General features: G+C 38.3%; 2 protein-coding genes across 6 annotated transcripts in view; both read left to right on the top strand.

Moving 5' to 3' along the window:
• Nucleotides 1–489: 489 nt before the first annotated feature.
• The window catches only part of Dhfr (dihydrofolate reductase), a 30,520-nt gene continuing 5,243 nt past the window's right edge, over nt 490–25,766 (top strand). Inside the window, exons 1-6 of one of the 5 annotated variants that reach the window (XR_011224189.1) lie at nt 490–680; nt 14,834–14,989; nt 16,803–16,902; nt 18,393–18,505; nt 21,690–21,813; nt 23,162–23,260. Coding sequence is in view for 2 of the 5 variants with exons in the window: in XM_045770518.2 (XP_045626474.1) it covers nt 595–680; nt 14,834–14,989; nt 16,776–16,902; nt 18,393–18,505; nt 21,690–21,765 (558 nt within the window). In the remaining 3 variants the exon portion in view is untranslated. Of the gene's footprint in view, nt 681–2,651; nt 2,902–11,622; nt 13,049–14,833; nt 14,990–16,775; nt 16,903–18,392; nt 18,506–21,689; nt 21,814–23,161; nt 23,261–25,766 lie in introns of those variants that run through there. The other 4 variants (XR_011224188.1, XR_011224190.1, XM_045770518.2 and 1 more) reach the window with 4 other exon arrangements.
• Nucleotides 2,952–6,056, top strand: Nct (Nicastrin). Its single transcript, XM_045770517.2, is given in 2 exon segments — nt 2,952–4,895; nt 4,897–6,056. Coding segments are annotated over 2 exon segments (2,118 nt in total). The 5' UTR covers nt 2,952–3,206; the 3' UTR covers nt 5,326–6,056.

Here is a 25,766-nt window from a genome sequence, read left to right as displayed (position 1 = left end):
AGCTAGTTTTTTATGTACACTGTGTAATCTTTTCTATAGAAAAGGGTAGCAACACATTGCTGTGTATACCTAAACTTGTTAATAAAAAATAAAAAAAAGTGGCTTTGCAAGAATGTAACGTTCAAACATCAATGTTGTGTACTCTCACAACCCAATGTGTCTAAAAATAATAAATCAATCAGTAAATAAGTAAATAAATAAATAAACAAATTTAATGATCATGTGCCATCTGATTATTCACCTTTTTAAGTTATTCTCAAATTCTATTGTCTCGTTTCAGTCACCTTATTGTCATAGCCGGAAACGCTCGTGGCTGCTAGTGGCTGTACAAGAATGTAAGAACTCTTATTAATTACTCTAATTATACTCTTGTATATCTAAATAATAAAAGACGAGAACAGCAGCGAACACAAGCCAGCGCATATGTATATATACGAAAGGATTCCAACATATATAAAATTGTTCGTACGAACGTGTACCTAACCGACGTAATCCTAAACGGTTATATACGAATCGACCAGTACCCGTGTTAATTATCAGTGACGGTGTCCAGTGACGGTGCTGGTGACGGTGTTAACCAAGAAGCAGCAGAAGATGGGCAGCTTGAGGCTGAATATAATAGTGGCGATGTGTGAGGGTCGAGGTATCGGCAGAGATGGCCAGCTGCCCTGGAAGCTCAGGTCAGGGAACATTCCACTCCCACAATTTTTGTAACGTGTAAGATTAAGCTAGTATGCATACTCTAAAAGCAAACCTAGTATTTCGTAAGACACTAATGTTACAAAACATAAGCTAACCTAACAGACTTACCATAAAACTATGAGATTTATCTAGCCTAATCCAATGATAACGACAATTTTAAATGACTACAGTACAAAAATTTGAAAAGTAATTGCATGTGAAATACCTGTGTAAAACTGTATTTTCTGAGGAAAGCTCCGTGTAGCTCCCAGAAGCTACTATTACTGATCTCTATCCTAGCAGAGGATTTATTTAAATCTCAGTTCATTTGTTCTTTAAATTACAATTTAATTAGCAAAAAAATTCACTTTATTCAGATCTTTATTTTTGTACTTACATTTAACTATTTTGACTTTAAGCTGAGATATATTTGCTCATTAATATCAGATATCAGTACTGTTTAAATTTAAATATTATTGTAATTATTTGTATAATTAGAATTTTTACTGTAGTCGTAGAGTGTATTTATCTGAATTTTACTAAGGGCTACCAACACCATATTGGCCTCAATAAGGACAGGAAACCCAGCAGCTTGTCAAAAGTCCCCCATTTGTCCTGATGATTTTTTTCCAGCTGAAATTTAAAGTTCAGCAGAGTTTTGGCATTTATGGCCTCAGCAGGTAAGGGAGTTCCATGGGTTTATAACCCTGTGGGTGAGAAAGCATCTTCTGTTTATAGTCCTACACTGTGGTTTGTTGAGCCTAAAACTGTTACATCCTTGTTTGCATTACATCTGACCTTTTGAAGAAATTGTCTGAATCATCATCCAAATTCTTCAGTACAGAATTTTGAATGCTTCAATGAGATCAGCCCTATCACTCTTGTTGTGCAGTATTTAGTGAATGGTGGATTCTGACTCCAAGTTCCTTTTCTTCATCAATCTTCTGCAAGATAATGATGTTAATTTGGTAGCTGTGACCTGGATTGTTATGCCCCACATGCAAGGTCTTGCATTTATCGATATTATAAAGCATTTGCTAGTCTTCTGACCATTTGTAGAGCGCATGTAGATCTCTCTTTAAGTTCTCAATAACATCTTCACTTCCCACTTTGCTATAAATCATAGTATCATCTGTAAATTTGATGGTGTGGTTTGTAATATTGTATCCTCATCTATGTCATTGATGTATATGACAAAAAAGGGTGGCCCCAAAATGGACCCCTTGCAGTATCCCACTCGCCACATTTCTCCTGTGTTAGTGGCTTTACAAGACTGTAAGAATTGTATATACAGTGTAAATATAAGTATATATATATATATATATATATATATATATATATATATATATATATATATATATATATATATATATATATAATATATATATATATAATATATATATATATAATATATATATATATATATATATATATATATATATATATATATATATATATATATATATATATATATATATATAAGATTGAGATAAGACCTGGGTAAATACTGGTTTTGTAACAGTTCTGGGTTTGTGAAACAAATTACCATTTTTTAGTTTAGTTCATTTATTATACACCTCCATTCCCAATTCTGTGGGTGGTAGTGGAAAGAGCTAGACTCAATGAATTCATGCCAATAAAGACCTGGGTCGATTTACTGACCCTTCCCAGGATGAAACCCCACAACAAGCTAACTCCTGCAGTAGTACCTATTTGCTGCTAGGTGAACAGGGATGTTAGGTGATTGGAAACATGCCCAACCATTTCTGTCTTGAACGGGATTTGATCCCGGAATTATCGATTGAGAGAGAACGAAGGATTGAGGGGTTTTACCAAAAGACTAATTACCTAATTAGCTTTAGGTAATTAGACGGACCGAGAACGAACCAGACTGTCTACCAGGACCATTAAATCTTAAATGTTCTGTGGCTATTTATGCAAATTATTATTGTATATAGTCATTCTACTAGTTAATATCGCCAATGCTTCTATTTGAGCAAATAAGTGCAACGTTAGGATCAGTGAGGTTGATATGTTCCAGCACTCGCTCACCAGGCAACAAAATATGTTTTGGACAAGTCGCTCCACAACATTGTCGCTTAGATCGTCGACGTCAAATGGTACCACCTACCAAATGTTTTCGTCCAATTTCATAATGAAATGAAGTGACTTCGAAGTATAAATGCTTTTTCGTAGTTTGCATTCAGCACCAACATTATAGTGAGTAAATATACCATATTTCTTCATTACTTATGTAATCCTTGGAAGCTTTGGGTAATATTAGGTAGTTTTGGGTGGCTTTGGGTAAATCTACGGACAGCTACAGTCTTCCCGGCTTGTTGATATTTTTGATAATTACTATCTGCAGTAGGTAAACTTGGCATACTTGACTAGGATTAGGGGTAATATGTCATTGGAGATTAAATATGTGGCCGTTTTCTTTATAATGGACGGTTGTTTCTGAATTTTTGGATATGTTTACTCTATGTTATTTACCAGATGCGTCTCTTGATTAGTCAACAAACATGGCGGCTGTTAAGGTAGTGGCTGGCCGATTGCAGGCCACAATTTTCGTCTTTATTGGACTTATCATGACCGTAAACGGAGACAGAGTAAAGCATAAGATCTATCAGGATATCCAGGGAGACATGGCCTGCTTCAAGAGGTTCAATGGAACTCAGGAGATTGGCTGCACCTCCAAGTTCTCTGGGAATATTGGTGTGTTGCACGTCGTGGAGAATATGTCTGACCTGGAGTGGGTGTACAACAAGGGTCCTCATCACCCATATATCCTGGCCTTCACTCCTCGCTTCCTTATCCCAGAGGTGCTGCAGCAGGCTCAACATTCTGGTAAGGTGTCAGGCGTGGTGGTCATGTTGCCACAAGACTACGATCCTGGGATGACCAGTAACTTCTCTGGTGAGTCACAGTGTCCCAACCACTGGCTTGGTCTCTACAGTAACTCCTCCACCTCTAAGTATGCTGACCATTGCTGGAATAATCCTTGGAACCCTAATGGTAATTCACTTCTGTATATGTCGTGGAATTTCCCAATCTTTTTGGTAGACAACCAGACATCGATCCAAAATATTAAGAACTATTATGAGGATTTTAATAAGCCTGGTGATGATGAGGAACCCCGATCGTGGCCTCTATGTTGCATGGAATTGAAGTCAAACATGTTTGGAACCACCAATACAGAAGTGTGTGTGAGACGGCGAGCCATTGCAGCATCGGTGTTCCAGCCAGTCAACTTCTGTGACCCACTTTATGACTATAACATTTGGGGTACAGTTAAGCCCATGAATAGCTCAGAAGTTATTCCTGATAAGTCTGTTATAGTTGTCGCTACCAGAATGGATGCAGCCACAATGTTTGATAATATTTCTCCTGGTGCAAATTCTGCTGTGTCAGGGTTAGTGGTCCTCATGGCTGCTGCTAATGCACTCAATGAGCTAAAGGATGACATATTAAGTTCAGAGAATGACAAAAATGTACTGTTTGTAATATTCCAAGGAGAAACTTGGGGTTACATTGGATCATCACGTATGGTCTGGAACATGGAAAAGGGAGAGTTTCCTTTCAAATATCAAGTTGACAAACCTGACCAGATGTCACAAGTCAACTTCACACACATTGACTACTTCATTGAGTTAGCTCAGGTTGGTCAAGGAATGACAGCTTCAGGAAGTCAGCTGTTTCTCCACACTGATCCCATCTCCAATTCTGACCCTGTTGTTGGAAATGAGACAGAAGCTTTGGTGAATCTCTTGGAGTCATTAGCTAACAAGTCTGGTAACCTACAGCTTGAGAGAGCTGATAAAGATGTGCCACTACCACCTGCATCCTTCCAAAGTTTTCTGAAGAGGGTTAATATATCTGGTGTAGTTATTACTGATCACAAAGATAAGTTTAAGAATCCTTACTATGAGAGCATATTTGATGATTATCGCAATGTAAACTACATGTCTGAAAATACAAGTGAGGAAACTGATGTATACCACAACCACATCAGTCGGGTTGCAAGCTTGCTGGCAGAAACCCTCTACACGCTCCTCACTGGACACACAAAAAACATCAGTATAGATGAAAAACTGACAAATGACCTCCTGTATTGCTACATGAAGAATGTAAGTTGTCAAATGTTTCGTGACTATGGAGATAAGTTGTCGCCAGATTTCTTTAACAACAAGCCTGCCAAGTTGTATGTCAGCTGTCAAGGAAGGTGAGAGTGATAGAACATTACTCACTCACTGGATTTTTGCCAGTATTTTAGGCAAGGAAGTGGCACTAAACAAAACAGATTGCAAGGCAGACAATTTCTACCAAGTTAACCAGTTGTACTATTTCTCCTCCCTAAAAAATGGAACATGCATCATGTCAACAGTGAGGAAGACGGAGGCTATGAGTCCTGCATTCCTGATAGATGATTATGACTGGCAGTCTGGCGAGTATTCTACATGGACAGAGAGTGGATGGCAGTTAACCAAGGCTATGATCTTCTTGAAGCCTTCAGTGGCAGAGGAAGTTGGTCTAGTGTGTGGTGGAGTAGCTTCCCTCTTGCTATCACTGCTTGTTGTCTATTTTATGAATTCAAGAGCAGATCTTCTTTTTGGATTGTCTATCCCTCCAGCAGCATGCTAAATAAATAGATGGGTAGTGTTCTTCTCTTGTGCTTAAACCATTATAAAAGAGAAAAAATTTCCATACAATTTTTAATCCAATCCTTCAGACAAATGTTATTTTTGTTTATTTACCAAATAAATTATGGCTGTTGTATATTTTCATATAAAATTAAATATTGTTAATATAGCCAAGGCTAAAGTAAAACTTACATGTAACTAGTGTTACATGTCAGTGCAGTGTAGTGGTACCACTACAATTTACCAAAAAATGGAGGCAGGTATTACATAGTATTGTACAGTGTAAAGATACTGGTTCATTAAGATCTCAAAATATTGCTGGGTAGGTTAAATTAAGAATTAATTTCTTTTTGATTCATCTTGTAATGAGTCACATGTTACATCTTATGTTCATAAAATTTTCAGTGAAGTTAGCATAGGTATACATATGTACTTTAACCACTGTGCATAGCATCTTAAGGCATTCTGATGGTTGTGATTTGTTTTTAATAAGGCCATATTTTAATGTTTTTTAATGTTTTCATCGCTCTTTGTGATTTGAAATGAAAATGGTTGAGTTTGGAAACATTTTAATATGAACATTAGCTGAACATTCATCAAAACGACAAAAATATGTCCTTAACAACTACACCATGAAATTTTTGCCCAAAACAGGTGTGCATTGCAGGGGTTAAAGATATACAGTTCACTGTTCATCAACTTAGAGATTCATTGATGGTAAAAAAAAAGAAATCTATACTGTATAAGTGGGGGAGGGGGGGGGGGTAAAAATCTTCCAGTTTTTGTATTGCAAACATAGCAATTAACCAAAAGCATGCAGATGATAAGGTTTAAGCTATTGTCAATACTGATGACTAAGTACTGTAAAAAAAAAAAAAATACTGTGAATTGTTATAATTTATCTAGTTCAAAAGTATCATAAATATATTGTAGTATCAGTGTACTGTATATAAAGACTTGTGCCATTACATTATTTTGTGTAATGGTTTTCATTGCTATTTAAACTGCATATCTTGAGGGTTTATATGTGTATGCTTGATGGTCATCGCTGGCAATACAAGTATGGTGTGTGTGTGATAATGTTCATTATTTTCCCTTATACTATACATGTCTTGTTCTTACTATTGCCAGGCATTTTTGAAACATAAATATGTTTTCTTAATTTATACTGATGGAAAAAAAATACAATTTCCAATTTTGTTTTAATTTTCTATCAGTCATTCAATCAAGTATTTAAAGTTAAACAAGACAGACAAGAAGTAAATATCTAAAAAAAATATACTATATATATATATATATATATATATATATATATATAATATAATATAATATATATACCTATATTGCCATTTTTTCAATACTCGGTGTCTGACAAGTAACGCAAATAACCAAGAACTATGTGGAAGCTAAATGAAAGTTAAAATTATGCACTTTAAAACTTAATAGACTTGATCATCATATTTTAGTGGTTTGAGTGTATGACATAAAACATGTAAAAATTAAAGACAAATGTAATTGTTCATCAATGTAAATGAAGAAATTTGAATAGGCCTATTGATGTTTGAAAGGGCTAATCTGAATAAAATTGTTTGATTAGAACTTTGTCCAAAGGTGGAAAGTAAATTTTTTCCTTAGGATTGGGTTTAGGTTTGCCTGTAAATATAATTAAATACAGGTATAATAATAATTGTCTTGGTTTTGAAAGATTGTGATTTATTAAATACTGTAAATGCAATAATTATGGTTCTGAAAATTTTTCCCAAAATTTTTAGCAATTGTATGTTTTTATAATAATTTTTATAATATGTTTGTAAAATGTTATGAAATAAGAGACTTGGTAGTTATAGAGATACAGTATTTTCAATTTTTTTTTAAATTATAAGGATAATTTGATAACTAGATCAGGTAAGGTTTATGGGATAGTCTTTCTCAATAAAACTGATTATTATAATAAATTTAATATCTTGATTGTTATATTTAGATTTATTGTTAAAAATGAATGCATCATCATTTAATACTTGAAGCTAAATTTAATATGGTATTATGATTTAGGTCATTCAACCTTAAATAGTAGATAATGTGTACTGTTATTTCTGTGCAGTTGGCTCCAAACTAGGTTGGTAATATATGCTGCTTAAGATTCATTAACAGGATTTTCCTGTTAGATCAATAATTACTTTTAATGCATCAAGTTTAAAGTTAAATAGTTCTGTGGTCATGACTAGTATAGATCTTTTGGTCTTGCACAAAAGATGTAGCAATTTTGGTCTTAATTTGGAAGCAGCTTGGTAAATTGTTTAAGATTGCAACTTGCATTTGATGGTAATCTTTATTCACAGCTTGGTGGTGTAGCAATGGTATTTGCTCTTTTCCCATATGATACTCGTACTATTTCTTTGTATTTTTAATTAAGAAGCTTTGAATAGACTTGTCACTTAGACTTAAAGCCCATTTTTTTATTGTAGATATGTAATCCCTTTCTGATTTTCAGTTATTATTCATTCTTTCACCTTGGATAAGGTTACTTTAATTCAAAATATACAAACTTGGGAAAATACTCGGTGAAATTGAGGCTATAGTAATCCTAAAATAGCATTTGTGGATGTATTTATTTATTTTAGAGGTCACATTACTATAGTTCATTGAAAATCACATTCAATGGACTTGGATTGAATATTTTTTCCCCTATTTTTTTATATATATATATACAAGAGTTGTTACATTCTTGTAACAGTTTAACATTCTAATTGTTACATTCTTGATTTAAGACTAATAGCTGATTTAGCCATTTATTATGTACACTATTCTCATTCTGTAAGCATTGGTATTAGCATTAAAACTTCAGTTACAGATATCACAGTGATAAAGAACTCTGAAATACAAGGTTGGCATGAAACTTTATGGTTTCAATTGTTGGAGAGACGGGGTTAGCTATTGCATATACCAAATTATGTATAGTACTATAAAATGTGACCTATCCTTTTGACTGTTCTGTCACTGAAACAGAAAGCAGGAAATGTCTAAATAGGTTACATATTGGCCACATACAATTAACTTGTGGGCACTTAACAGAATGCCTGAATTTTTTATTTTTTTTCTTACTATGTTCTCTTTTTGTAAGCAGGTGCTTTGTCTATTGCCTATACCCAAGCTGTACCAACACCTCAAACCCTGCCACTTTCACCCAGTGCCGTACCTTCCCATCATACTCTTCCTTTGTTCCTTAACTACTACTAGTTGAATCAGGCCTCACCATGTCTGTTGACTAAACTTACCCACATACATTCTTCCCCACTGTAGGCAGAGGATGATGGTAGTTTTTTTTATAAATATTAATACTGTTGGTTGCATTGATATATGCCTGGCATAATGTAAAATTGCCGGTCTCTGAAGCCAAACCCTTAGATGATGGCTCGTGAAGAATTTGGGTTCATTTGGTGTAAATCCGGCTTATGTCATGTGATGTAAAGAAATTGGAATTTTACTTATAAATCCCTATAATTACCAAGATTTCATAACTCTGGCTGTTATCATCTAATAAAACGATAAACCTTATTATACATTCCGACCGTCCCTTGTGGTCACTTGTCCCTCAATAGAATTCTTGGCGAATCGGATACTTTTGATATCGTTCGCCTTATGCATTTGTTCTCATATTGGCAACCTTAGTGATATTTAGCGCCCTATGATTATTCCGCACATTTGATGGCACTACATAGCCTTTCCGGCTTGGTGCCGTCTTTTGATAATTACTTACTTGCTTGTTATTATACAAAAGAAATTCATGATTAAAGTTTTAGAGCATGTAGCACTATCATGCTCAAAAATATATACAGTGGAACCTCTATTAACGAGTGGCTCTATTAACGAGTTTTTCCAGTAACGAGCAAGCCACTCGCAGCAAATTTGTCTCTATTGACGAGCTCGCCTCTATTAACGAGTGAAACCACATGGCGCTTCCTAGCGTCTCGCGGGTTCTCGCAAATTCTCGGACGCCTCCGACGCCAGTGTTGTTGTTGTATCTCACACGACAAGCATCCCTATGGATTTATTTGAGCTTTTCTTTGGGTTTTTAGTGGTTTTGCGACTACAATTTGTGACACATGATGTCTCCAAAGAAGCTGCTTGCTAAAGATAGTGTTGTCAAGAGGAAGAAAGACAATTACTGTGGATTTAAAGAAGGAAATTATAGCAAAGCATGAGTGTGGTGTCTGTGTGATTGATCTCACAAGGAAGTATGGCAGGTCCTCATCAACAATTTACACATTAGTAAGGGAATGAGGAGGTAAGGGAGGATGCTGCCTCTTCCACTGAGATCAGGGAAGTGTTTGGAATGTTTGAAAAGGTGAACGCATTCTTGGAAAAGCTGTCCTGATAAAGCAGTGACAACCCGGTGTGTGAAAATGTTTAATTAATTTATCACTTTGTGATAACACTTTATGAAAGTGTTATCACTTTCGCAGGTATATGTCGCTTGAACGTAACACACTTTTTTTCTCTTGAATGCACCCAAACACCACGCTCAAGCGTCATTTGAGCAAATATTTATATAAAATCCAATTCTTATCCGATCGACTTGGGGATTGTATAAATGTTTGCCATGAAATTTCTGTTTTCTTTAATAACCACATTGCCTATTTGAGAAAACGGCATTGTATTGTATCTTCGTGGTAAGACTATTATATTGTTGACACAACGAGTGTAATCAACGTAGTTTTTTATTTGGTGCTGGTCTAACGCATCCTTGTGTGACATTTGAAATGAAATTTGGGTGAAATTCCCAAGAACAGAGAGTCCGCCTGACTCAGAGGTGGATTCTCCTTCCACACCATAACCCTTCTCCTCCTTCCCACCTCTCCATCGTCTCCCTCAAGCCAGCAACTACTCTTCATAAGGTAAAGTAAATATTAAAACACTACAACAAAACATTTATATTTAAATGTGCAATATTATATTTACATAAAAAAAGTCATACAAGTATGGATGTTTTTGGGAGTGGAACGGATTAAATTTATTTCCTTTATTTTAAATGGGGAAATTTGTTTCCAAAGACGAGTTTTCCAGGTAACGAGCTCGGTGCCAGAACGGATTAAACTCGTTAATAGAGGTTCCACTGTATTCAAAATATTAACCTTGAAACAATTTCTAGTATTTTTCTTCATTCATGATTATTAGATATTTTCCTTGAATTCTGCCAGAAAGGAAAATGTAATTAGGTGTAATATTTCATCCATCAGAAATTGATATAAATATCTATAATATAATATACAAGGAAGGGTATTGGACTTTAGCATTTTTTTTTTTTTTTTTTTTTTTTTTCAATGCAGAAACTTGTACAGTAATTTACCATAAGTGCCACCACTCCCTATGCCTCTAGAGGAGGCCAGCTTCTGGCTTATGGTCTCTGGCAGGCTAATAGAATTCCATGACTGATGGCACATAGTAGTATGACACTTAGAAATTAGCTTTAGGGAACCAACGGGGCTTGCCCAGAAATTGGCATTTTGTTACATTCAACTTTTTTTTTTTTAACAATGTATTTTTAAAGTGATCGCAACATTTTGTTTATTTACTTTATTGTATTTTTCCAGTGAGTTGGTGTAATAGAGCTGACATGGTATTGTGACTTGCCATCAAAGCTTGAATTGAATTTGTATGTTTACATGTATGAAAGAAAGATAACTATTTATAATAAAAGTTTTAAGAAATCTAAAAAATATAATTTGTTTCCAACAATGCTGTTACATTTACATTTTAAATGTTTTAATAAAAAAAATATTTTTTAATCATTTAACTAAAACAGACCTTGGCTGTGAGTCTGGGGGGCCTCCCACTAAAAATGTTGCTAATTGAACCTCATAGCTCCTAAGTCCAGCCCTGACAATAGTAGGTAACATATAATTCCTACAAAAAGAATGGACATTTTTAAAGTATTATAAGAAATTTCTAAAGCTGACAAAGAATACTGTAATACATGAAATAATACAATATTCTTTAACAATGTATAATGAGGAATTTCTACATCTTAAGTTAATATAACATTGATAAAACAAGACAAAGTGATGATACTTATAAGATGTAATGTGATTTCATCCTCCTTATCTTGAATAGGATATTACAGTCAAATTACAATATTTACCAAGAGGTTGGTTCAGCAATTCCATAAATATGATATCTTTTGTATTTTAAGGGTCCTGGTAGTACAGTACAGTTGGGTTCGTTCTCAAAGCACAATCGAGAATTCCGGGTTCGAATCCTGGGCAGGACAGAAATGGTTGGGCACATTTCCTTTCACTTAATGCCTCTGTTCATCTAGCAGTAAGTAGGTACTCACGAGTTAGTCAGCTTGTACACGCCTAGTTGTGCTTGTGGGGGTTGAGCTTTGGCTCTTTTGGTCTCTCCTCTCAACTGGTGTACAGGTTCAGGAGACTATTGGGCTCTTATCAAATCTACATATGAAACCGTGTATGGAGTCTGCCTCCACCACATGACTGCCTAACGTATTCCATTTGTTAATTACTGTGCTATGATACCGAAACAAATTCTTTTTAATGTCTCTGTGGCTCATTTGGGTACTAAGTTTCCACCTGTGTCCCCCATGTTCGTGTTCCACCCATGCTAAATAGTTTCCTTTGTCCACCCTGTCAATTACCCTGATAATTTTGTAAGTAGTGATCATGTCTTCCAGGGACATGAGGTTTAGCTCCCGTAGCCATTCCTCGTAGCTCATACCTCTCAGTTCTGGGACTAGTGTGGTGGCATACCTCAGAATATTCTCTAAATTTGCCTTGTAATTACCCAAGTGTAATTACGTAAGGTAAGCACAAAGTAATTACCTTGTGTTTAACTAGGTATGAACTCCAGGCTAGAGCTGCATACAGTACTTCAGGATTGGTCTGACATAAGTGGTATACAAGGGCTTGAACAATTCCTTACACAAGTTTCTAAAGGCAGTTCTTATGTTGGCCAATCTAGCATATACCACTGATGATATCCTTTTGATGTGAGCTTCTGGGTACAGGTTCTGTGTGATATCAACTTCCAGATCTCTTTCTCTATTGGACTCTTGCAGGATTTCACCTTTCAGATGGTACCTTGTGTTCAGCTTCCTGCTCCCTTTGCTTATTTTCATTACATTAAACTTTCCTTAGTTAAACTTTTAGTAGCCATTTTCTAGACCATTCCTCCAGTTTGTTCAAGTCGTCTTCTAGTTCCTGTCTTTATCTTCATCTGTCTTGATTCTTGTAATTTTTGCATCATCAGCAAACACTAAGAGGAATGAGTCTATACCCTCTGGAAGATCGTATGCGTATATATAAAACAGGGTGGGTCTAAGTACAGAGCCCTGTGGGACTCCACTGGTGATATCTCGCCACTCTGATTTCACCCCTTTCACAGTTATTCACCGTTTCCTGTTGCTTAGATACTGTACTGTATGCTGTACTGTACACCGGCATTTGGGAGCCAGTGGCTGAGTGGACAGAACACTAGACGCGTGATCCTGTGGTCCCGGGTGCCGGCGAGAAACAATGGGCAGTTTCTTTCACCCTGATGCCCCTGTTACCTAGCAGTAAATAGGTACCTGGGAATTAGTCAGCTGTCACGGGCTGCTTCCTGGGTGTGGAGGCCTGGTCAAGGACCGCGCCGCGGGGACACTAAGCCCCGAAATCATCTCAAGATAACCTTATCCACTGGAGAATCTGCGGGGTTGCATCCTGGGCAGGGTAAGTAATTCGACCTGGGGGCGGGGGGCCTCGATATAAGCCTAACGTGTATGAATACTGTGATGAAAATCTGGAATAGAGCAGTGGCTATTTGGGCAGGTGTTGTGCCCATCGCACAGTAATAAAAAAAAAAAAAGTAAATAAGGCTGCTCGGGTCCCCTACTGTGTGAGAGTTGTGGGTAAAAACCAGAGAATAAAAACTTCAAACATTTAATATAACAAAAATGACTTTAATATTACACCGAAATAATAATTAATAATTAATGAAAAAAACCTTAGTCACTTGGCTTTACACAAGATCAAAAAGAGAAATATATACAAGTGAAATTTACATTAATAACAAGGGTGCAAGTAAATTCTTTATACAAAACTTGTACGCATCTACCGTCACCCCGGGAAGCGAGAGTAGATGTTACATTTGAGAGCACTTGAAGGGTAGTCTGTTGAGCTGGATGCTGGCAAGCGCTTTTATACGGGGCGTGACATCATAACTGGCGCGAATTCTGTAGGTACAGTATAACTATCGGCCGGCAGAAGAACGGTCATTAGCAGGTGGCGTCTGGTCCCCTGCCGAGACAGCAGGTGTGGTGGTGTCTTGGATACTGGAGGGTGGACGGGGGAGGTGGCGTATCTAGATTCCCATACGTTTGAGCACTTATTGTTGTTGTCGTTGATGTTGGAGCATGCAGATACGTTGATGAATAGGCGGTAAAGAGACAGGCAGGATCTACTGCTAGGCAAGAGATTACCATAACAATACACTCTGGCTTCCTGCCCCCTCGAAACAATGAATTATTTATCATGTCCCAACATAAAAGGTACAGTATCAAAACACGCAAACAAATAACACTTTACTGTATAACCGACCTCCTAAATGAGGCAAATGCAATGTTTTGCAGCTTTAATTGAAACTCAGATGTAACAGGAAACATAAGTTACAGGGTGGGGTCAGCCTGTACATCAAAGACGCTCGTTTGCATCGAACTGCTAACCCCACACAAAAGATATTGTGGAAGTGCTGATAATCAAAAAAGATATTTTCAATGTGATAATTGTCCATGTATATAAATCACCATATGCAAATCCTCAGCAGTTTAGAGACCAACTTATGAAAATAGAATACTGCATAGAAAACCTCTCAAACCCAGCCCCAAACATCATTTTGCTTGTTGATTTCAACTTGAGGCACCTAAAATGGAAAAACATATCTAATATAATTATACTAGAGAATCCCAGAGAGCAGTCTAAAAGAACAGAAATACCTCTTGTAAGTGTGACAGATTTGCCTTAATGAAGATAATTACCAAAGTGTAGTTACTGGGTGAGAACTATGCTTGTGGTGTTCTGTCTTCCTATTACTGTACTCTTTAGTATATGACACTTTGAAACTACTGATGGTTTTGGCCTTCACTACCATCTGTTAACCTGTTCCTACCATCTACCACTTTGTTTGCAAAGTAAACGTACTAACATTTTTTTGGTAGCTTTGTTTCCTCAGTTTGAATCTGTCCTCTTTTTCTTCTCCCGTATAACAGAATCTGGAGTGCCACCAGACATTATTCTTCTACAAATAATTTATGATTAAATAAAACCATCCTCAAATTTCAGCACTAATCCTCCCATAGAATTATATACCCCGTACACTCTCCATCTGTTATCTAGACAAGTGCCTTTTTCACCTCATGAAGTTTGATATAAAATAATGAAGATGAATTTTCAGTTTTCATATAGACCCGAGTAAGTTTTATACTACAGTAATTAATTGTTTTTAATTTAATTCCTTAGAGAAGAGATGAAGCACTTCAGCCGCTTGACAAAACGTACAAGTTTTCCAGAGAAGCAAAATATGGTTGTGATGGGACGAAAGACATGGGAGTCTATTCCAGCAAAGTTCCGACCTCTTCCTGGTCGTATTAATGTTGTCCTAACATCACAAGCAAAGTATGTTAACTGGTTTTAATCTGTGGAAATAAGTTGTGTGTGCTGTAATGTGTTAATAACATGTTAATAACTTCACTATGTCACTGTACAGTGGGTAGGTGCTTCCAACAGGGACTGTTCATGGTTTTGTTTAGTTTATCATACTTTTAGTTTGGCAAGTTTCCACTCATATTAAAAATGCCTCATTGTATTGACATGAAACTTGAAATGTTTAAGTTTAAACAAATGAGCATGGCTGCTTTTGAGATTGAGTAATGTAACCAATATTGTATATACTGTATATCATTTTACTTTTCTGTTCCCATGCAATATCTTAAGAAAGCATAATTTTGTTTAATTTGAACTTGAAACATCTGTTCATTATCATTAAGTTAAGGTTCCTTTTGTTGTTAGGCAGAAGAACCCAAGGGTAAGTATTTCTGAGCAACCCCCTACAGTTCCTTGCCACACCAGGACTAGGGTCTATCCCAACATACATTCTACACACCAGGGATACTGTTCACTGTCTCTACACACCTGGGCAAGGGTACACCTAGCACACTGCACACCAGAGCCAGAATTCAACAAGTATTAATGCATCTACTTATGAACCCGTACATCTTTTTTCAATCTTTGGCGGTTTTGTTTACATTTATTAAACAGTTTGAGCTCTAAAGCACTAGGAGGCTGTTTATAACAAATAACATTTGATTGGGTAGTTCCGTTGCTCGTAAACTGTTAATTAAATGTAAACAAAGCTGCCAAATATTGAGAAAAGATGCAGGCGATGAGTCACAATAACGTGGCTGAAGTATGTTGAGAAAAGATGTTCAGATTTGTAGATAGATGTGTAAATGTTTGATGAATCTTTACCCAGAGCTATTATCTACCCAGAACTGTCAACACATCCAGGTTAGGGTTCTCTCAACACACTGTCTACACACTTACCTTACCTTACCTTACGGCTACTTTGTGGTGTTTCCGAGGATCAACGTCCCCGTGGCTCGGTTTCTGACCAGGTCTCCTGGTTGGTCGTCTGGTCAACCCACTCTTGGACGTGGCTGCTCACAGCCTGGTTGATCAGGTATCTTTTGGAGGCATTTATCTGGCCGGCCTCTCTCGAACACCGAGAGGGGCCGGCCAGTTATGCCTCTTATGTGTAGTAGGGAGTGTGTTGAAAAGTCTTAGGCCTTTGATGTTGATACGGTAGTTCTTTCTTAGCATACCTATTGCACTTCTGCATTTTAATGGGGCTATTTTGCACATCCTGTCATTCCTACTGGTTTCATGTAATGTTATTTTCATGTGAAGATTCGGAACCGGTCCCTCTAATATTTACCATGTGTAAATTATTATGCATCTCTCTCACCTGCACTCTAGAGAATACATTTTTAGTACGTTTAATCAGTCCCAATATTGCCACATGAAGAATTTGTTCAATGCACAAACTTAACTTCAATGAAATATTAGGTTTATTCCACTTTTTCATATACAGAATTTTCCATCCAAATTAATCACTCTGTAAGGGAAAATTATCTTTTTGCTTTTAATTTTTTTGTGCATACACAAGTATGGGTCTAAATCAAATGCCACATGCCGAGGTTAAGTCTAACCTCATTCCAGAGCGGTAGGGGGGTTAAGTCTATCATTGTTGCTTGCCCAAAAACTCTATATGGCTTAGCTGTTCCAAGCACAACTATTGAAATATTTACAACCTTTATTGTATGAAGACATGTGAGTTTTGTTAACAAATACAATTATTTGATTTATTTCTGTTACATTTATTACCAAATATTTCTGTGTGCAGGAATGACCCTACTCATTTTGCTGGCAGCATTACTTGCAGCAGTTTTGAAGAGGCATTACAAGAGGCTCTCACTTCTGATCTGCAGGTGGAGACCATCTGGGCTATTGGTGGGTCCTCAATATATAAGGTGAGATTAAGACCTTTGAAATATTGTACTAGCATGTCTTTACACTTTTTTTAGCTTACCAATTTGTTTTTTGAGATGTGGGCTCCATACATGTGCTGAATAGTTAATAGTTTAATTTATGTTTCATATTTTTTTTTTTTTTTACCATTACTCCAATCATGAATATATGTAATTCCAATATCGAAATTGATCATAGTAGCATAGACGATGGCAGACAGAGTGTCTGCACGCCAGAGGAGGATGGGACCTCAGACATCAACCAAGTGGAAGAAGTCGACCCAAACCCAAAAGAAGCAGGGTTCTTTTAAGAAGCGAAGTTCTGATCCTACAGCAGGAATGGTGTGCGAGTTTGCAGCAATCTGGCATGCTCTGGGGTTACTTTGTCTCCCAGCAGATTCTTCAGGTAGCTCATCTTTTGGACTATCTGGGTTTGGCTCACCATGCAGTCCATGTTTGGGACATGTCCAACATTCTGGCTGGACAGCATCTCATTTTCGTCCCATCACCATGAAGATGACCATTCATGATGCTTTCTCCTGTTGGCAATGCAAGACATTCATTTATCCCAAGTGGACCGCTTTGCATCATTATGAAACTGGCGGCTTCCAGTTCATGTTGCTCCATTCCCTGATTGTGAGGCTCTCGTGGAGGCTGCCAGACTAGGGTCTGTGGTTTCTTTTGGGGAGTTGGGGAAGGGAGCCCCTTGTGACTCCCTAAGGGGGTCCCTTGTGACTCCCTTAGGCTATACACTGAAATGGTTTCCATCTACCAGGTCACATCAGCCATAGGGTTCTTAGGCTACCAGGGACCAGACCCTGGGGCCCCCCCTTTCCCTCACGTGGTGACATTTCGCTACTTACCAGGAAAGGCATCCAGAAAGTTAATGAATTCACTACTGGGTTCAAGAGAGCAACCTCACAGCCTGCCTAATGAACTCACAACTATGTACACAAACAAGAAAAATCTGTAGGAGCCGTGAGGAGGATACAGCAGTGATTTTCTCATTAATGCATCATGTTAATGTGATTTCTTTGTATGCAAGCAAATGACTGAATCTTTCGAAACTAGCATGAGCACATTTGCCCCACCTTTCCCAATCGTTTGGGGAAAAGAAGGAAGATGCTCATCACCTCCAGGGGTCTGAGCTGTCAGTTCGTATGCTGATGCAGTCAAAGTCACTTGACTACTGTAGTTGTTTCGGGTCGCCTCTGTCGTGCGGACTCCATTGTTCAGCTAAGTGTGTAATTTAGTAAAATATGGTTTAACTTCATGAACCATGTCATGATCATCACCTCAAATCCTACTTTCAAAGGGTGGGGAGGCATGAGCTCAGAGATCATCTCCCACTGGCTGATTTTTCCAGTCCACTGAAACTTTAAAACAGGTTGGTAATGAAGATCATGATGTGGCTTATGATTTTATGATCTAAAATGTGAATTTTGTTTATATTTTAGCTATGCTACAGTATTTTTTCTTATTGAATTTTCCAGATGGCTATGGAGTCGGATCATCTTCACCGTGTCTATCTAACTCAAGTATTAAAGAATTTTGAATGCGATACATTCCTTCCATCATTTGATTCCAGTAAATTCAAGCTTGTTGAGTAAGTCAAATTTATTTTCTTTTAAAAGTACAGTATCATCAGCCCTCAGTCTAAACCTAGGGTTATGTTTCAATAAAGCAAATGGTCCACTTGCTGTGCATATAATACAGAATGGTCTAACTGGTTTCAACACCTAGCCCCAGGCCTAAACTTCAGCATAACATACAAGATGTGAGGCCAAGGCAGGAGGAGGATAATCAGACCCAGCAAAAAAGTGGGCAATAATCAGACTGGTGAGCATATGCTGACCAGACCACACACTAGAAGGTGAAGGGACGACGACGTTACGGTCCGTTCTGGACCATTCTCAAGTCGATTGTGATAAGGGAGTTGATGCAGGGCAATAAATAGGCAAGAGAGAGGTGAGGAGCATAGAGACCAGGGGAATGAGTGTGTGTGTGTGTGTAATTACCTAAGTGTAGTTACAGGATGAGAGCTATGCTCATGGTGTCCCGTCTTCCCAGCACTCTGTCATATAACGCTTTGAAATTACAGATGGTTTTGGCCTCCACCACCTTCTCACCTAACTTGTTCCAACCATCTACCACTCTGTTTACAAAAGTGAATTGTCTTATATTTCTCTGGCAGCTTTGTTTCGTTAGTTTAAATCTATGACCTCTTGTTCTTGAAGTTCTGGGTCTCAGGAACTTACAATTTAGGTACGACTAGGAGCTAGTGACCACTGCATTATCATGTTTGTTTACATTGTAGAACTAAAAGGAGTGTTAGAAAAAGGGCAATTAGCAAGAGAGGGAGGGAGAATATTGAAGAGGAGACTACAGGAAGGTTGGGGATTATCTGCAGGAGGTTCAGTGGGAGACTGAAATGGAAGGAAAGTTGCCAAATTAGATGATGGAACTCATAACTGCAAAGAAGCAACAGAACAGTTCATACCTCTTGGAAGGAAGTCGACGAAAGAAGAACAGCAAACCCATGGTTCAACAGTTTAAGGAAGAAAAAGCGAAGAAAGAAGACAGAAAAGGCACTGAAAAAGTACAGGGACATGGGTACAGAGGTAAATAGGGAGGTACTAGAGAGGGCCAAGAATGAGAACACAAGAATCAGTAGGATAGCAGAGCAACAGTTTCAGAATGACATTTCTGCAAAAACAAAGAGTCAGCCTAAGCTGTTGCAGTCATATATGGAGAAAAACAATGGTATGAGACCATGTGATTAGACTTCAGGGACAGGGAGGCACACTTTCTGAGAAAGACAAAGAAGTGCTTGCAGAACTCGACAATAGGTTCTAGGAGGTCTTTAAACCAGAACCACATTGGTGTCCAAGCATGGGTGGCAACAGCATTGAAGTTAATGTAGATTAGGTAAAAAAGTGGCATGAGGTTTTGACTGTTTCAGGTGTTTTTGTGTGGCACCTCTTCAGTCACTTAACGACTGCTTGCTACCACTCTTTCCAAGGAATTGGGGTTGATGCAGCTTCATGCCCTGTTACCTTTGGTGTCACTGGGCTTTGTATTGGATGACTTGTGGGCTCGTTTGCACTTGGCCACAATCGTCCATTTTCCGGCCCTTGCTACACAAGGGCCAGAGCTATTCTGACTGGCTCCATGAGGACATTAATTCGCTCAAATCTGGGTCTAGTAACAAGGCAGGTGCCTTCTTACTCACCGTGGTGGCTTGAGTGGCTTTGCCCAAGCTGTTTGCGCCTATGCTCCAGGAAGCTGTTACCACGTTTTGCCCTGCCATCTTGCCCGTCATTAGAATTGGCTTGGTCCTTAGTCAATTTGTCTGCCATTCCCTTTTCACTTCTCCTCTTTGCAGAGGATGTTGTTACAGTTTTTGTCTTTGGCAAAAGCGTCTTGCCAGCTGCTCTCATCAAGTGTTCTCAGGGTTCTTATCCTCACTTTCAGAAGCAGTCCTGTAGAGCTGGGGTCTTGCCTGCTGATGGTCGGGCTAGGCCCCTTGTTGGAGCCAGATTCTTAGTCATGTGCGCCTCCCGCTGTCAATGCCTCTTCTTGTTGGTGGCGCTCTTGTGCCTCATAGAAAGGATACTGTTGGACGTGGTTCACACCGGCCCTTTTTCAATTCGCTCTTTTGATGGGAAAGTGGAGAGAGGGGTGGCTTGCCCAGTTTGCTGAATCCTGGTCCAATGATTCATGGGCCGGTCTCTGGTAGGCTCTTGGTGACTCACAAGGGCCTGGTGCAATTTTGTAGGTTTGGACTATCCAGAGTAGTTAACTGGAAGCCATCTTGGATCCACCAGAAAGAGGTGTTTCCTTATTCAACATTGGGGTTTTCATGATACAATACTTACATGCTGGCTATCCCCACAGATGAGTATTTTTACATCTGAAATTTATACAAATTTAACATAATCTGAAAATTACATTTCATGACTTGGCAAGTGATTCTTGTTGTAGTTTTGAGTGCTTTAATGACCATGATTCTTTTATACTTTCTTATTCCAGTTATCAAAATTCAATATTGGCTGTATCTCATCTTTAGCAAGTATAAGATATTTGAGTTTGTTGGGTACGCAGCCATATTGATAGTTGCCCTCAATAAAATAGCAGATACCACTGCTGAAGAAGCCATTCATACCCTTTCCATCTCTCAAAAGCCAGTTTATTAGGTTTCTAATCATTCATAATATGATACATACACAACCATTATAAAGATAGATGGTTAGATACTAAAAGTAAAAAATGATGTACCAATAGTTGTGACCAGTCCCCATGGCCTTCCTTTTAAAACAAAGTAGTTAGTTGAGAACGTCTTTGCGAAGGTTATGTATCAGCCAGACAAAATTGCTAAAGGGCAATTAATAGAATGTAGAACTGCATCATACTCTTAGAATTGGTATGTTTTATTCAATTTTTAGTCATACTGTAGTTCACTGTCCTGATTTTCAGGATAATTTATATATTTCTTTGCCACTGCTCCAATACTCTACATTCTCTTGATAAAAAAAAAAAAAAACTTTCTTGACATCACCCATCATGTGTCTTAGTGCACTCATTTTGAGATCCAGAATGATCTCTAGTAATTCTCTGATATTTTGTAATAAAGCTAGTGCTATATAGTTATATTGGCTTAGCACTTTGCCTTGGTAATTATTTAAATGTAAGGAGATTCTTGCCTTTTAATTTGCTTATTAGAACTTATTTGCCAGATCTCTGGCCTTAAAAATCTGTTGTAAACTGTACAGTATTTCTTACTCTTTCAGAGATCCAGAAGTTGCAAAAGAGGTTCAGCAAGAAGGTGATATACAATACAGATACGAAGTGTACGAGAGGCTCTGAGATTTGCAGATGTCTGCTATCTCAGCAATTGCTTATAATTCTCAAAATGTAATTTCTGTTTATAGTATTAATTGTATATTTTACCATAGATCTCATAAAATACAAGCATCATTTTACACCACTAATTTTAATTTCAAACATATTTAACTACAAATGCCAATGTGATTTTTGGGACCAAGCTTAACTTTAGAAAAATACCATATTGTAGGCAAGCGACTCATGATGATAATTTGATTACTTTAATATATGTGTATGAAATTATTAACAGAACCAGTCTCATAAAGTATACCTTAAAATGGGGAAAAGTATAACCACACATGAGGCAATGTTTATGTATATTTCAGAGCAAACCACTCAACATCACAGTTTTTCTGCACGTTATATATTTTTTAAAACTCTTGGATTTTCGGAATGATACACGAGCAAGGGTTTAATTTTCAAATCGCCACACAGCACAAGAGTTAGCCTATCCTGACACAAGTTAGCCCAAGTTAGCTTGTGTCCGGGCAGTGACGTCTCCTCTTGGGTAATGTATGTCCTCTTCGGCAATTTTTTCCAGAATAGCCATGTCTCCTCACAATTAAACACTTGTTGTGGAATATATCCATCAATACAGTATCTACAAAATCTTTAAAATCACGAACAAATCTTTCAGCCCCTACTTTGTCTGAGCTGGCACCCTCACCATGCCTCACAACACTATGAATACCACGTCTTTTTTCAAAATTTCTCAAACCATCCCCTACTCACCTTAAACTCTTTCGTATCTGCAAAACTCGTTCTAGGGGTTTTCTTTATAAGATCTTGCATGAAGATTTCATTGTTGACCAAACCACACACTGGAAATTGAATAGACGACGACATTTCGATCCGTCCTGGACCATTATAAAGTCGATTGTGATGAGATGAGGGAAGCAAGAGCATTAAGTAGGCAAGAGAGAGAGGTGAGGAGATGGCAAGTATGTACGTATGTACATGAATAAAATATGTACATACTTATACATAACGTGTGTAAATAGTGTAATAAACACAATAACAGTATTTTGGGAGGAGGAATGTTGGCGAGTAATGTGTTGGAGGAGGGAGGGAGGACTGGCAGGGTGTGGCAGCTCACTCATGTTTTTTGAGCTCACCATACCAACATAGTGGATCGTTATGGTGAATACATACGTACATGGGTATATACAATGTGTGTATATAGTGTAATAACAGCAAAAACACTGTTTGATTGTAGAATATGTCGCATATATGAGGCCCATAATTTTGAGCATAGCGATGTTCTATACTTTGAATTATATAAATTCCACAAATTACACACTTTTAAATAATATTACAGCAAAAAAAGGAAGAAATGAATGAGAAACTTCAAAATAATTGCGCAACATTTTATTCGCAGCAACTGCCGTTGCACGGGGTGGCGGGGCCGACAGACCCCCATCGCTCCAACGCTCAGCGTCCATAATTTGCTCAACTTCCCAGCTCCATCGCAGCTAAAGTAAGTCACATACAATATTTTTTGTTTAGTTTCCCCGTGATCAGACTCTGCATTTTAACAATATAAGAAGAGAAAACAAATTTTTGGAAAGATTTTATTTCTTGTGCACCAGGGTGTTATTTGGAGACAGAGCAGTTCAGTGGTTAACTACTAAATTTTTTTTTCTCCCACACACGCACCCCCCTAGGAAGCAGCCTGTAACAGCTAACTCCCAGATACCTATTTACTGTTAGGTAACAGGGGTCATCCCCTTTTGTACAAAGAATCTGCTAAAGCTTTTAGGGCTAATCTTTGACACTCGTTTGTCTTTGTCGCCCCATATTTTTTACGTCCGAGTTGAATGCTCTAAGGCCCTTAACTAACTTTAGGTCATGTCCCATACTTCTTGGGGAGCTAATCGACACTGCTCCTCTCTTTACATTCCTCTCTCGTTCTGTCTAAACTCGATTATGGCCCTGTTTACTCGTCTCCTTCTCCTTCTACCCTTCACCATCTGGACACACTGCATCATACTGGGTTACGGCTCAGCTCTGGTACCTTTCCTTCGACACCTACCCTAAGCCTGTATGTTGAAACTGGCGTCCTGTTTGTACAGGATCGCCATGATCGCTACTGTCTTCTCCACCTTGCACGGTCCTTACAGCACCCTCACTCTTGCTTATGTCATGCCTTGACCTTTACCCATCCTGTGGTTCCTGTTCCCCCTTCACCACCTATCTCTTTCTGTACGGTTGTCTCTCTTACAAAATGCTCTTTCAGTTTGTGTTACCAATATTTCCCCTCGTGTCATTCCGTCTTTGCCCCTATGGAGGGGTCCCCGTTCCTAAATTCTGTAAGCCTTGACCCACATGACTAAAACTTTTACCCCTCCTACAGTTCTAAATCACCTTTTCCTTGAACACTTTTCTTCACACTTCCACTCTATTTCCGTCTTCACCAATGGGTCTTAAGTCTGCAGACGGTGTAGGCTACTGTGCTCTGTTGTTTTTCCTGACTGCACCTTTGTGTCTCCTGCCTCCGGAGACTAGCATCTTCATGGCAGAACTTTATGCTATTTTCTATGCTCTTCATCAACTCTTTTCTCGCTGTCAATCCTCCTCTGTGTTTGTAGTTGACACTTGCAGTGCCCTCATGGCTCTAGAATCCTTTAATCTAGTCCATCCTTTGGTAGTTGAAATTCAACATTGGCTGTTTCTTATCTCCAGTAGATTTAAGACAGTGGAATTTCGCTGGATTCCCGCCCATATTGGTGTGTTCTTAAATGAGCGTGCGGACACTGCCGCTAAGGAAGCTATCCGCACCTGTCCCATCTCCCGTAAAGGTATTCCTTATTATGACTTTTACCCAGTTATTCATTTCCCCATTCTTGCCCGTTGTCAGGGTTGTTGGTCTTCTGTTACTGGTAACAAATTGCGTGCTCTTAAGAGTAGTGTGTTCCCGTGGCCTTCCTCCTACCACCGTAACCGGTGGTGGGAAACGGCTCTGGCGAGGTTGTATATTGGTCATACACGTTTAACTCACGGGCACTTAATGGAGCGCTGCCCTGCTTCTTATTGTCCAAACCGTTGTCTCTACATGTCGTGACTTCCAGGACTTACGTGTCTTGCTTCCCGACCATCCCTCACTGTCAATTGTCCCTCGATAAAATTCTTGGTAAATTCAATACCTTTGATATTGTTCGCCGTATGCGTTTTTGTTCTTGTATTGGCGACGTTAGTGATATTTAGCGCACTATGATTATCCCACACATTTGATGGTTTGATAATTACTGTACTGTACTGTACAGTACTTTGGTTTGGAATGTATCAAATAAAGTTGTTTCATGTATTCAAATGTGTGAGAAAATCCACTGGGGCTGTGAGATGAAGCGAACCTGTAACAAAGGCATTGCCAGTTGCATACTCTACCACCACTGATGGTAAAAGTCTTACAACTGGATATCTTGTGTGACGGGTTATGGTATCACAGCTATACTGAACCAAGATGGTATGGCTCTCCCTCACATAAATGAAAGAAATGCTGCTATTGGCCTTGCAGTGTGTAAGTTGCAGGTGGAAACAAATGAAAATTATCAAATAAATAATTAAACAATTTACTGAAATAGTAATGAACAAAAATAACACATGACAATACTTGACTATCATGTAATGCAAAGGTGAACAAGTTAGTATGACCTTAAATGCAAAAAATAAACTATAAGCAATGAATAAAAGTATGAAGATATACTGGTGTTCTGAAGACAGCGACCATACCACCATGGCATCAGTCACAAGATGTTGGCTGGAAGTGGACGACGGGTTAGAGACACGAAGGTGATCCTAGAGCACTAAGGGAGAGATTGCCTCTCCAGGGAGGCAGCGCTCTTTATATAGTCCGGCGGTGATGACTCATCCAGTGTCAACACGAGGTGGACATCTGGTCAACTAGCAAACTGCTCGTTGTGGCTGGCGGTGCCTTTGTGTTGAGCTGTACCACTGTCAGTTGAAGGCGGCTAACTGCTTGTTTG

This window comes from Procambarus clarkii, chromosome 70 (genome assembly GCF_040958095.1).
Source record: "Procambarus clarkii isolate CNS0578487 chromosome 70, FALCON_Pclarkii_2.0, whole genome shotgun sequence".
NCBI lineage: Eukaryota > Metazoa > Arthropoda > Malacostraca > Decapoda > Cambaridae > Procambarus > Procambarus clarkii.
The sequence above is the reverse complement of the archived record's forward strand: the minus strand, read 5'-3'. Positions and strand labels throughout refer to the sequence as shown.